Here is a 13,161-nt window from a genome sequence, read left to right on the forward strand (position 1 = left end):
AAATTACCTCTCGCTTCCACTGTACAAGGGTTGCGTAGGTTTCTCCTTTTTGTCGGTCTATATTCCTCTCTGACTATTAGGATTTAGCTACACGACCGGTTCTTGACGGGCCTTGAATAACCCAAATCTCGACCAAATACACTCCTTTTATCTCTGAATATACCCTTTTATAGTCACGATTTTTAATGCCGTTTCTGGTTTCAAAACATTCAAATACAGTCCATGGAACACCAAGCAGAAGAGAGAATATACAATTTCCGACGACAAGCAGTAGTTCAGCGAGGTTCCCGTTGCCACCAGTACCACAATCACCCATAACTCCGACAACGTCAAATCCGAAAGATATGGACGGCAGTGTCAATGTACAGCCTGCCAATCCTGGTCTTAATGTAATGGATAATCAAGCACAGGAGGGATATGGCGGAGACAACGTCAGTTCTCATCTATCACCGTTGAATGATGCTAACAATAGCTCGTACGTCGTCTACAGGCTATGTTAACAGGACTCTCACCCAGGTCAAGGTACTCTACCTCACGGAAAAGGCTTATATCAGAAAGATCCTCCCTTGTCTCTCGTGTTTCTACCATCTTTACCCCACGGAAAAAGCTCACCAGTTTCAGTGCAGCTCCAGGAAGCAGTCTAGGCAATTTTAGCAGACCAAACGCTTCTGAAACCACTGCTTCAATAAAAGACGCAGTACAGGACGCCTCTACCTCTGCCTACCACGCTGCCGGAGGCATCACTCGAAAGGGTTTTGAACCAGTTGGTCATACCGCCAAATCGCCGCGAAAACGACGATCCATTTCGATTTTGGGCAAGTTTCCCAATAAGACCGGTGGTAGCAAGGAAGCGCAAATGACCATGACATCCATGTTTCCAGCTTCTGGCAACGTCTTCTCTTCGTCATCTGTATCCTTGGCCATGCATAATTCACCCCAATCGAAGAGTAAAAAGGAGCGGAGGGCTAGCGTAAGTGCAGGCGAGCGATGGCATGGGCTACAGCTCGTTGGCGCACATGGTTACGAGAGTGGCGACGAGATTGATGAGATCAGACGACCGAGTGATTTGGGACCAGAAGCTGAAGTGATGGGTGAAGAGTTGCATGATTGTAGTAGCCCGACGGGATTGGGTGAGAAGCCATTACCCGGCCTTCCTATGGAAGCAACACGAGAAGGGGATGCATGTCTCTCTTGTACTCGCAGCCATCCAGCATCTCCTTGTTCCTCCGCAACTTCACCTGTAGCGCAAGCGATCTCCAATCCACAAATCATAGCCCACACTCTCCATTTCCTGCCCAAGAGGTCTGAAGTTGCCCGACTCGCGACCATATCTTGCGTCTTCCTGGTCGCTGCAAGGCGAATACTGTATGGCTGTGTAGACCTGCGTCTGAACGTCGATACCAGCTCACAGGGAGACCACGCCGTCGACAATAAGCAAGCTCGGAAAATTCAACGGAAAGCCCTGGGCAAAACACTCGAGTGCCTCGTTGGCTACAGTCTTCAGGAGAGAAACGGAGAGCTGTTCCAAGACACATGGGGATTTCTCATGGATGAATGGCCGCATGGGTGGTTCGAATCCGACGAGATTGGAGATGATGATGAAACTAATTCTGTGCTCGGTGGTGATGCGGAGTCACAGTATACGGCTTATTCCGATTCGGATCTTACGTCCAATTCGCCCAGCGCATCGCAACTGTCGCTTGATGCGCCGCACCAAACCAGCTGTCGACGCAGCTCCACTTCCTTGTGTTCATCTAATCTACCTGAACGACGATATGTTCACCGTCAGGAGCGACGGGAACGCCTTCATGTCCTTCTCAAAACCCTATTGGCCTCTGTACCCTCCTTGACAACGCTTATGTTGCCAGCATTTGAACTAGGCATATTGAAGTACCACACTGCGTTTGGATTGAAGGAGGTTACGTTTTTGAACCGAAGAATGGCCGATTGGGAGAAGGAAGGGATGCTGGGATGGCTAGACGGGATTGTGGGTGTATTGGGGGTTAGGCTTCCTCGGTTGATTGAGGGAGATGGAGATGTTGAAGAAGAAACGACGGTTGATGAAGTGATCCCTAGCAAGAGTGGCGATGTAGATGACGCTAACAACCAGCAACCTGTGGTTAAAGTGAAAGTCAACCTCGAGTCCGCTGACGAAAGTCAGAGAGAGGTTGTCGACATTTCAAATGCCGACGATTCAGACTTTCCTCCTAGGAAGAAGAAACGGAAAACTCTTTTGATCATCTCCCCATCGCCCGATTCGTCTGCCCCGTCTTCACCTCCGGTCCCAAATTTCCCTGGCACATCTTTCCCTATGCCTCCAATGAGTCCAGTTTCAGCTTCGCTCTCGACACCCACTACCGCGCGTCCAATATCGATGCTCTTCCCGTATCTTACTCCTCCATCGCCGGTCACTCCATCCCCTCCATCTCCATTAACATCGACACCGCAACGACCCGGAACGTTAACACCTGAACGAACAAGCTCTCGTACTTCTAGCCCCATCACGCCACTTACCCCGATAACGCCTATGACCCCCGTAACACCTTTCACCCCTGGCTTCTACCTGCACTCCTTAGAGTCATCATCATCGTCTGCCCTCGTGGCAAGTTCTTCGCCAGACATTGAAATGAAGCTTCGTCAGTTGGGGAAGAAGGAAACTCTACTTCCCGCACTGGAAGTTTTACATGGTCCGCCAAGCTTGGTGGCGCTCTTGGTGCCTCGGAGGAGAAAGACCGTGAGGGAAGTGAGGCTGAACGTGCATGGTACTATTGTTGGCGGGCAGGTCAAAATGGCACAGGTCGTGAAAGGCCTTGTGAGGAGAAGTTCAGCGAGAGCGGATGAGATCGGGCTGGGGATCGATATGAAAGGTGAGAAGGAATCGGTTAAAGAGAAGGAGATGGATGAGGGACAGATTCAGACCCTCGCATTCCATTTCACTCGGAGTGTAGATAGAAGGACAATGGAGAAGGTTTTGGCCTCTGCTGGGTCAGCCGTATATCGAGGTGAGAGAGGGGGAAAGAGAAACGTGGATCATGGGCGAGACCAAGGTGTTGATACGCTAGAGATCATCGCGGCCTGCACAGGACATCCGAATAGCCGAAAGAGTGACGAGGTGTGTTGAATGTTATCGAGTGACATTGACATTTGAACTGAAAAACGAGTTTTGTTCAGGCGATGTACAAGACCATTCATGCTGTCTTGCCACGCTATCGATCTCTTCATAATCTCGTTATGCGTCTAGCGGACCCCGAGACAGGGGACTTGCTTCATACAGCCGCCCCTATTACGAGGCACACTACATTATCACTCACTTCGTTGATTTCGTCGCACCATGAGAGTACCATCAACATCACGAATCCGGCAAAGTCTTCCGGAATAATCGATACCCCTCAATTTATGATACCTCCCTCGTTACCGCCATCTGGAAATGGCTGTAATTATCCTCATACCCAAATCGTTCAAGATCATTGTGAATCTTCGCCATGCCATCCTCCAGCTTCGGATGGTCTAGCTTCCCCGCTTGACCAAGTGGCAGGTGTTTTTACTTTCCCTCGGATGGCTTCGCCACCTCCCCCTGACGTCGCTTCACCTGCACTCTCTGCTGGATCTATACGTTCCCTGGAAATACAAAAACTTCGGGATCGGAAAATGATGAGACGCTTTGGTAGTGTGAGTCAGAGAAGCGACTCATTAGTTTCAGCCAACTCCTCTCTCTGTCCACCTCGATCTATCCTCACTTCCATATCTTCCCGTCCCTCCTCACAAGACTTTCTGTCGATAAACGGACATCACGGACACCAGGACTATGACGACGAATCCGACCAAGGAACAATTCATTCAAGCACGATTTCTCACAAGAACAAAAGTGTGTCTAGTCTCAGTCGAAGCTTGAAGCGTGCAGGAAGTGTAAAGGAAAGTATTCGCAGTCTCAAGAAATTCCAGAGTCTTCATGGGCTGTCGATCATGACTGCCACCAAGGCGATAGCACAAGTGGTTACTACTCGGGCCACGAACAATTTTCGAACGAGAAGTACGAGCAGTACGGTGGGTAGTGATCCTGCGGACGTTGACGCGAACGCGAATACGTTCGCATTTAATCAATTTATGTCACCGACAACATGCACGGGAACGGGTACTGCGACGCGAGTGGCGGTTAAACCGTTGGAGGAGTCGTGGTCCTCGAGGGGGGAGGAGAACGGTAATGGATATCTTCCTGGTTCAGAGAATGCCATTACACCTTCACTTCCTACCACGGCATCCCCGGATGTGAAGTCAACACCGAATGACTCATCCTCGTCGGTTCTTACCTCCTCGCAGCGAAGACATATAAGTGCATGGAGGAAACAATGCTCATCGTTGAGTCGAGTACTTTTTGTGAATGGCGCTGTGTGGGAGCGGAATTTGTTTCAGTCGTGACAAGTTCTCGTCTCGCTATCTTTTTAATATTTAAAGTTTGCCCTCCTTTCTCCAACTATCCCTTCGTTCACAAACGCAAATACATACATCTAAGCTATATCGTTTATCATCCTGCTCATTAAAACAGCACGTCCATTTTCAAGTTATTGGCTCTTTTTTGTGGTGCTCCTACATTGAAACGTTTGTGTTCGAAGCTCCAAATTCACTTCGGCCTTACAAACCTGCCAAAATCTTGGTATGCGAATTAATCACGTGTGCTTCGGCGCTTCAACCGAGCCTATTTTGGAGGCAAGCTTGCCACAAGCCAACGAGATGGTCTCGACTGGTTTGTCAAAGCTGATGGCAATTCACTTTGTCTCGCCACACCGGTTCAGACAATGGAAAGCCCATATGCCACAATGATCGTCAGAGAAAGGAACCGGTGATTCCGAATCGGATTCAACTATAAAATGGGGGACGAAGCCACTTTCTGCATCTCAAGTTTAGCTGCAAGTCATACGCCATTCTTTTGAAAGCCACATAATGCCTCAGTCACCTTATCTTTCTTCGAACACCCTTCAAACCCTTCTGGCGGATCCTCGTATGTATGTGTACAGATACCTCACTTCATTGTCCGATACTGAACTGATGCAAATCTATAGACAATATGTGCGGGCACGTACTCACACTCAACCTGATATCTTCGAGCAGGTCCTCGACATGATTGTCCAAAATCATGAATCGTTCAAGACACCCCTTGTGACCGCCCCCGATCCCTCTGATATTAACGGTAAAGCCAAATTATCCGACGAATTGTTAGTTGACTCTTTACATTCCTTTCGGATAACTATCTGACTCAAAAGGTCCTGTTTCGGCAGTGTTGACTTGTTTTGCTCTGCCTGCCAACAGCTCGAGAAGATAGGGCTTTTGGCTCCCCTCCCAGTTGCCCGCACATCTAATCCTCAGCCTTCAACTGATACTAGGTTTGGCCAATCGTATGTGCTCCGTCTGGACTGCTTACTCACAACATTCTATTATCAGTCAATCAACGTTGTACCCTTTCACTACCGCGAACCCACGCGTTTCTTCCCCTCTTCGATGCAATCCATACACACCATTGATAATGGGTTCGAAGACGGCACAATCTGTACCGACGCCCACACTACCTGCATTCGTTGATACACAAACGGCTAGCTCCTCTTTGAACAATTCAGCCTTCAGGTTCGAACCGTCCCTTTATGATACCTTTTTCGCTGCAGTGGAGTGTTCCCGAACGCCCCGCTAATCTTCGATCTACAACTTTTTCCTCCTTGAACGTTTGTTCATTGTTCTAAATCACTCTATTAATTGATTTTGTGCTGAACTGTTAATTGCATGTCTTCTCCCGTGTAGATTACACACCTCGGATTTCTCTACTACCGATCTTGAAAATGCTAGCTTGTACGTCTGGGATCCTGCATGATCACACGTTCACTATACACCCATCGGAATGCCTTTTTAGGGAATACCCTAAGAGAGAGAAGACATACTTGATCGATAAGGACAATAATGGGTCGGTGTTCACTTTCCGGATGCGATCCTAATCAATCTGACCTCAACCAAACAGAATTATGATCCAGCTTTTCGACCCCGGAGAGAACTCATTCCAAGTCTTTCCGACTTCATTGCAGGCCAAACGTCTAACACATGCCTTCCCGACTCTGCCCTCTCACCTCCTCAACGGGTTATGCAAGGTTGTCCCACCGTTTACTCTCACGTGCCCAATACACGGCTGCCTCGCTAGGCTCAAGGACAGCGAGCTTTCTACCGTGTACGAGCACTTGGATTTCCATTTTGCTCTCGGGGAAGGACCAGAATGGAGGAACTCCGAGCTAACTACCCCGAAGAAGCTCTTTGGATGCTGCAACACGGAATTGAAAGGCTCTAGTTTACCGCAGCATATCATCGATATCCACTTCCAAACCAAGTTGACTTGGTGCAGGTTTTGTAGGAAGTGTTCAAGCAGACCCCAGAATCATTTTGCTCGGCATTTGTTCCAGTGTGAAGTGTTGAAACGCTTCAGGGTAATGGATGTTTCGGAGGTACAGGTACTGGAGAAGGGGCCATTGAGAAGGAAACGAGTCAATGGGTGAAGGCAATGTAATCTAGAGTTTTGAAATATGAATAACAGTTTGCAGCTAAGCAGGGAAGAGCAACGGAGCGGCGAAGAAGAAACTTTAAGGCACAAAGAGAAATTAAACCTACGCGTACGACAAAATCTCCTCATAAACTACACACGAAACGTTAACGGACGATAATCCGAACAGGAAAGCAATGCGATGAGCACGCCCGTGCGTTATAGAATATATTAATTACAGAAACCAAAAAAAAAATACAAGGGAAAAGAGGGATAAGAAGATATTGGCTTTTACTTTGGCCTTGCCGCTGACCTTGAACTGGCCCTGAAGACAACTGAGTAGTCTTGGAACATGGCAGGATTTTTTATGAATCAAACAGGTGAGCCGAACGATGGTGAATCAGTAAAAGATCCAGAAAGCAGCACGTTACTAAAAAGTACATTAAAATAAAAAAGAAATACTATCCGGTGGTGTGTTGCAAAACATTAGTTTTCTGTTCAATGCACCCTCTTTACCATGTAAGACACTCGGAATAACATAATTGCAGTTATATCTACTTGCTTGAGCAATTAGTTTGAGCAACTAGGACGGGACAGCCATTTCGGCTGGTCATGAAGCATCAAAAAAGCATAATCTATGCTGAATTAAGGTGATGGGTCAAGCATACAGTGACGGAAATGGGACAAAATGCTCTGAAAATAAATTTATAGGTCTCTCAGGCTTCCCCACTCAATTTTTGAACCTCGTTTGACAATCAGAGGTAGAGCAGACAAGGGGGTAGTCGGGCGTGACTTGTTGCCGAGCGAGTTGAGGCGGAGCTTGAAACACCCTCACAAGACCTTGCGTCATTAATTCAATAATGCACCAATAATGAGTATGCGCCACGCGACAATGGTCACGCCGGATGTCGCCGCATGACGTCTGCGTGACAAACCGTGACTGATTGTTTTGCAACACTGCCCTTTCTCGAGACCTCGCAACGGCATCCATCCCATCGAAATTGTCCCCCGAAAGGCGACTATAATACACCAGGGGTAAGGCGTATGCATATCTCGCTGCCTATATAGCGAAGCCGAAACAAAAATCACGACGGGAACAAGTTTTCCGAGACCGATTTTCCAAAATTTTGCGACTCCTACCCGAGATAAGCTAGTTCCGTTTCTTAGCATAGAATAAGGAACTGTATGTAGCATATCATATATGATATCTACGAGAGGATATATAATGCTATATCATATAATATCTACTCATGCTGTATGATAGAACATCTACTCTTGCTATATCTCAGTAGGTGGGTTTGCCAGAGGCTGGCTTGGGCTCGCGAAAAGGGGGCACGTGAAATGCCCGTGATCTTACGCGTTGCCAAAGAACGCCAAACGCGACCAAGGCCAGCCTGAGCGCTCGGGGCACCAAGTGGGCTGAGAAAAAGACGGAGCCTGTTATGCCCAAAACGAGCACTTGCTCTGACGTACAGGTGCCGGCTTTGACGAAGCCCAGACTGGACCCCCCCAAACTGAGTGAGTGCGAGAATTATAAATATAAATACGGATATAATTGAACAACTCTGTACATGCATTAATCGTCGGATAGGTCCAGGCCTTCAATGGCGAGGTTTACTACTGTACTGGATATGCTATTATTTTTTCTAAAAGTGTCGATCTGTTTATCTATGTGTTGAATGCGAGATGAAGAGTAAGCTTTGGATGTGAACTGAGGAATGATAGAGGAGATTTTACGCCAATATACTAAAAAGGCTAGAGAATTCCAGCCGCCAGTGGCAGCTACGACTTCAGGGGGAACACCAGCCAAGAGAAGTTCTACAGCTCCTCCGATGCGAAAGCTGTGTCCAAAGATGTAATACAGAGAGGCTTCTTGCCAGATAATGCGACAGAAAGTGAGGAATTCGGATTTGGTGTATATGGTGGGAGTACCGTCTTTGTCGACATACGAGAAGAGGGGGAATGAGTCAGGAGTGTTGGCATTGACACGTAAGTGATTTGCGACTGCATCGACAGGACAGATGTCTTGGAAATCCTTCGGGCGTGAGGTGAGGACGACTTGAGCACCTTCTTGCTTTGTAGTCTTGGTCCATGGAATGAGGAAGGAGCATGAGTTGTAGCCATTTGAAATGGATTTAAATGAGATTGCCGAACTGAACAAAATGAGTTGTTGTGCAGAAAAAGTCTGAGCGTTACTTACGACTCCTTGGTGACATGGTACTTGGGGTCAAACTTCTTGGCCGAGGGAACTGTTGTTTCTCCAAGACGTCTACATCCGAAAAAGGTAGCTGCCGCTATGGCCCAGGTGGCTGCGTGTTTAGGCTTGTCAAGGTTGAGCATGCGTTTGAGGACAAGCATATGCTCCATCGAAACGGGTGGCCGTTGTTTGTTCTTGCGATGTGTGCCTTGTTTCTTAGCGGAGACTCGAGCAAGCTTCACGATCGGGTCATCGCCATGCCACAGTGCTCCATGGTAAACATGCCACGCTCGTATGCCAGAGAGCCATCCTTTGACGGACGCAATTTCTCCGAGGTGCTCACCAATGAATGCTGCTAAGAGCGTCTTGTCGGCAGCTGGTACTGGATAAATATATGTAAAAGCTATGAAATGTGTAAACTTACGCATTCTATCTGATTCGGAGATCTCATATTTGTCACAGAACTGAGTGAATCGGAGTGGCCCTGCGCCGTATGATGACTTGGTACCATCACCAAATGCTCCAGACACTGCCTTCTGTGCGAGTGCCTTCACTTCAGGTGGCCATTTTGATTCTTCTTCTTGTCGCTTTCTTTGCGAGAATTCGGTTTCCCATGAAAAAATTCGGTCTTTGGCCGGGACTTTTGGTCTGAGAGGGTTTGGTGCGTAGCGGTTTTCTTTTTGTGGGGTTCTGATAGCTAAAGTACTGGGTTGACTAAAGGAACGAGGTAAAGGTGTAATATTTGGGCGGGGTAAGGATGATGTGGAATCGATATCGGAACGTGATGACAATAGCTTGGACTGAGATGAGGTCGTGTGCGGTTCGACCAATCTCTCGTTGGAGTTAACCGACGGCACTCTACGAAGATGCTTAAACATATATGAGGACTTCGGAGAGGGCCTCTGGGAGAGCGAAGGCCTGAAGGAGTTTGTCCTCTGGCTGACCTAAATCTCCGCGCGAGATGGGGTCAGCCGGATTCTGTGCAGATGCGACATAAGCGAGCTGGGGAGTAATGTTCAAGGCATATAATGTGGAGTACATGCGACGGGCTGATAGGTTAATCCAGAGGTTTGGCGAGCGAGATTTAATCACCGCGCCAATAGCTCCCTGGTTGTCTGAATTTATGATAACGTCTTGGTCTTTCACATTCTTCTCGGCTAAGTGATATACTGCCAACTCGATAGCAATTGTTTCAAGCCAACAAATGTCTCGGCCTACAGAGGTGCCTGTAAACTTCCAGTCCGGCTTCAGTCGATAAGCGGCCCATTTGCCGTCGATAATGACACCTATACCCCATGTGGTTGAGGCGTCAACGTAGATATCAAGGTCTAGTGTCGACATTTTTGGAAGGAGTTGTCTGTAACGAGTGGCGTCGGAAAGTGCCCTTGTCCACCATTGTAAATCGTCCTTTACCGATCTAGGTGTCCATCTTCGTATGAAGCGGTCTCCTTTAAAAGTGGCACCAAAGTTTGATAGTGATGCGAGGTGTGTGCGACCTTCTCGATAGATGAAGGCGCAGTGGCATAGTGTGCCGTGAATCTTGTCGATTTCTTCTAAGGGGCATTTAGATCCGTTATATCGGTCAATGAAGGTGACAACTCGGTGCAGGTATTTGAGGCGTTTTGTTTCTGGGAGGGATACTCTTCGCCTGGGAAGGTCCCATAGAAATCCGAGGAAAACTGTGATCCAAACGAAATACTTGTCACCTTTAGAAAGATGCCAAGGAGTACGGAGGCTACTAATACGTTCCATCATCTGAGGTTTGTCGTAGTCGTAAAGGAATAATGATTCGTCGGGTTTGTCGGGGTTGAATGGAAGAAGGGATTGGGAAGAATGAAGGGTCGAGGAGTGTGGAGATTGTAGCAGATCTATCTTGACATAAGATCCGTCGGTTAATTTCCGTTGCTTTGGGCAGCGGCCGACAATAATATCATCCTCATATTTCTTGATTGGCTGTACGTTTTCGGCTTGCCAGATATCCACCATGGCATTTGCGATCATCCCTGAGTTTGAGCTATCTGATGATGCGCCGAATGGGAAATTATTATCTATGTAGAATTCGCCTACTTTGCCTTGTACTACCAAGAAAGGTTTGTGATCCGGCAATACTGGGCAAGTTCAGTGAAATTTCGCGATGTCGACTGTACAAGCTTGAAAGCCCTCTGGGGCACAAGCGACCTATGTGAGGTTGAATGAGCCCTGTGCTCGAAAAAAAAAAAATTTTGAACTATTAAATGGAAGCCCTATACTCGACTACCGAGTATGGCAAACTGGACATAGGCCCTATACCCGACTGTTAGGTATAGCAAGGAACTTATGGCCCTGTACCTGACTATCAAGTACGGCAATGGCGACTTTTAGCCCACTGTGGGTCATGGCTAGGGTATCGTCGTCTTCATGACATTTGAGAGTCCCATAAGGACGGCAAGGAACGAATAAAAGTTTCAGTAAATGTACAGAAAAGAACTTACCATATCGGCAAAGCCAGTCGCCATATCGAAATGGGTAGGAAAATCGGTCTTGTTGATGAAGGAGTTGACGGCTGGGAGAAGTTTCGAATCTTTGGAAAGATGTCTACAAATCCTCTTCTTCGGCGGAAGACCTGGTCCTTCATCTTGGACCGCCACGATAAGAGGGGAGGCATAGAATGGGCCTCCCATAATTTCTTCCATCCTTCCTTTGGTGAAAGGGCCGCAGAAACGACCGTCTTTAAGTTCGTCGACAATGTATTCGTTTACCGTCGAAGCGTGTTCGATACAAGAGTTGTTATTGGGAATGATTATGGTCCTATCGAGGATGGGCATTGTGCCCAGCGGAAAGCCCTTGTTAAGGTTATTGACGAGGAGAGGATAATGTTGAGTAAGATTATGGAGCTGTAGTTTCTGCTGAAAAGCTGAGGCGTCGTATGGGGTAACAATGCGGGAAAAAATTTTGAAAGAATCTGGAGAGGAGGAGGTGGCGTGTGTGCGGCGGTGTATAGTAGAGGAAAAGTCGGTGTAGAGTAGACGCAGAGGGCGAGACATCTCAAGCCACTCAACGACGTTCATTGGGTTTCTGACGACACTTCCAGCCCAGGGCATGATGGTCTGATTTTCCGCAGAAAGAGCAGACGTGCTCTGAATTACAGTCGGTACATTTTCCGTCTCTGTCGCCCTTGCTGGTACCGAATATGTTGAATCTGCCGCAAAGGGGTTTTTGGGAGACGGGGTGGTAGAGTATCTTGTGCTTGAGGGAAGCCCAGAGTGGGGAGGGGTCCGAGGTACTGTGCGTCTTCGCCGAGTGTCCTCGTCGTGAACAAGCAATGCAATAGAGGTCCGACGATGAGTTACCTCCATTGCCCGACTGAAAGGGCCGGCAAAATCGAGAGTCCCTCGAATCGTCATCACGGTTGGGGTACGACTTGCGTTTCCGTACGTCTTCTTCACGATGCCTCGCCATTCTCAATTCCAGCTCCGCCCATTTTGACTCGGAAGCCATCTCCGCGTCCGCTTTGGCCTGCATTAAAATCCACTGGTCATCGTAAGCCGGTCTGCTGAACTTGACCATGCTTTCGAAGCGTCTTTGACGGAGTTCGAGTTCAACTGGCTTCCACCATTTGTAGTATTTTTTCGAGTCTGGTTTATTCTTGAAATAAAGGCAGTGAGCGTGCATAAATTTGTAGTGAATTCCTTTCTCTCCTTTCGAGTCCCTGATAGATTCAAATCTGCACAGTCCTTCCATGGCTTCGATACAATCGTATGCATCGGGAAGACCTTCAAAAGGATCGTCGGTTTTGACTTTGAGTTTGCCGAGGAGGTCGTCGAGATCGAGGATGGTGGTTTTTTTATCAGAGCGAAGCGAAGCGACTTTCTTTGTCTTGATACTGGCGAGTTCTCGAACAATGATTCTGAGACTTTCTGGGTGAAAAATACCGAGGTAAGGGGACTTTTTTGGATTGTGGTTTAGGGAAACTATGAGATCTGTAGGAAATTCGATGTCAGGAGAGTCCATCAAAGTGTATTCAATCTCTTCGAAATCGGGCGCATAGAGCCGGCTCTTATCGGACTCGTCAGATGAAGCCTTTGGCTCCAGTTTCTTCTGCATCTCCAACAGCTCCTTATATACCTTTCCTTCTAGGTAAGGTCTCGCTTCTTCTAGCATATCCTTCGAATCCACCAGTTCTTGGAGTTCATCGGTAGAGAGGTCCCATACCGAGGCTTGAGGGGAGGCTGGATCCGGAGAGTCTCCTTGTAAAAAGGCTATATCCTTCATCCTACGCTCCTCGTTCTTTGCCTTGATGTCGTGGATCTTCTTGATCTTCGGAATTATCGCCAGTTTACTAAAAAGGGTTATAACGAGGTCCGAGACGCGTGTTTGCGGTTGTCGTTCGTTGTTGGATAAAGAGTTCTTCTTGACTAAGAACTCTTTTTGCTGAATGGTGAGAGGTTGAGCGGGATTTTCGATTCCAGTCATA

The 13,161-nt window shown here is 47.7% G+C and overlaps 2 protein-coding genes across 2 annotated transcripts; both read left to right on the forward strand.

The window, feature by feature from the left end:
* Positions 1-344: 344 nt before the first annotated feature.
* Positions 345-4,416, forward strand: E1B28_013265 (uncharacterized protein; the record flags this gene model as incomplete). Its single annotated transcript, XM_043158411.1, has 3 exons — positions 345-431; positions 491-3,112; positions 3,172-4,416. The coding sequence occupies 3 exons, from the start codon at positions 345-347 to the stop codon at positions 4,414-4,416; spliced, it is 3,954 nt and encodes a 1,317-aa protein (XP_043003758.1).
* A 522-nt stretch (positions 4,417-4,938) lies between these two features.
* E1B28_013266 (uncharacterized protein) lies at positions 4,939-6,527 on the forward strand (the record flags this gene model as incomplete). Its single annotated transcript, XM_043158412.1, has 7 exons — positions 4,939-5,000; positions 5,058-5,210; positions 5,274-5,378; positions 5,437-5,616; positions 5,788-5,835; positions 5,897-5,947; positions 6,002-6,527. The coding sequence occupies 7 exons, from the start codon at positions 4,939-4,941 to the stop codon at positions 6,525-6,527; spliced, it is 1,125 nt and encodes a 374-aa protein (XP_043003759.1).
* Positions 6,528-13,161: the final 6,634 nt, after the last annotated feature.

This window comes from Marasmius oreades, chromosome 9 (genome assembly GCF_018924745.1).
Source record: "Marasmius oreades isolate 03SP1 chromosome 9, whole genome shotgun sequence".
Taxonomy (NCBI): Eukaryota; Fungi; Basidiomycota; class Agaricomycetes; order Agaricales; family Marasmiaceae; genus Marasmius; species Marasmius oreades.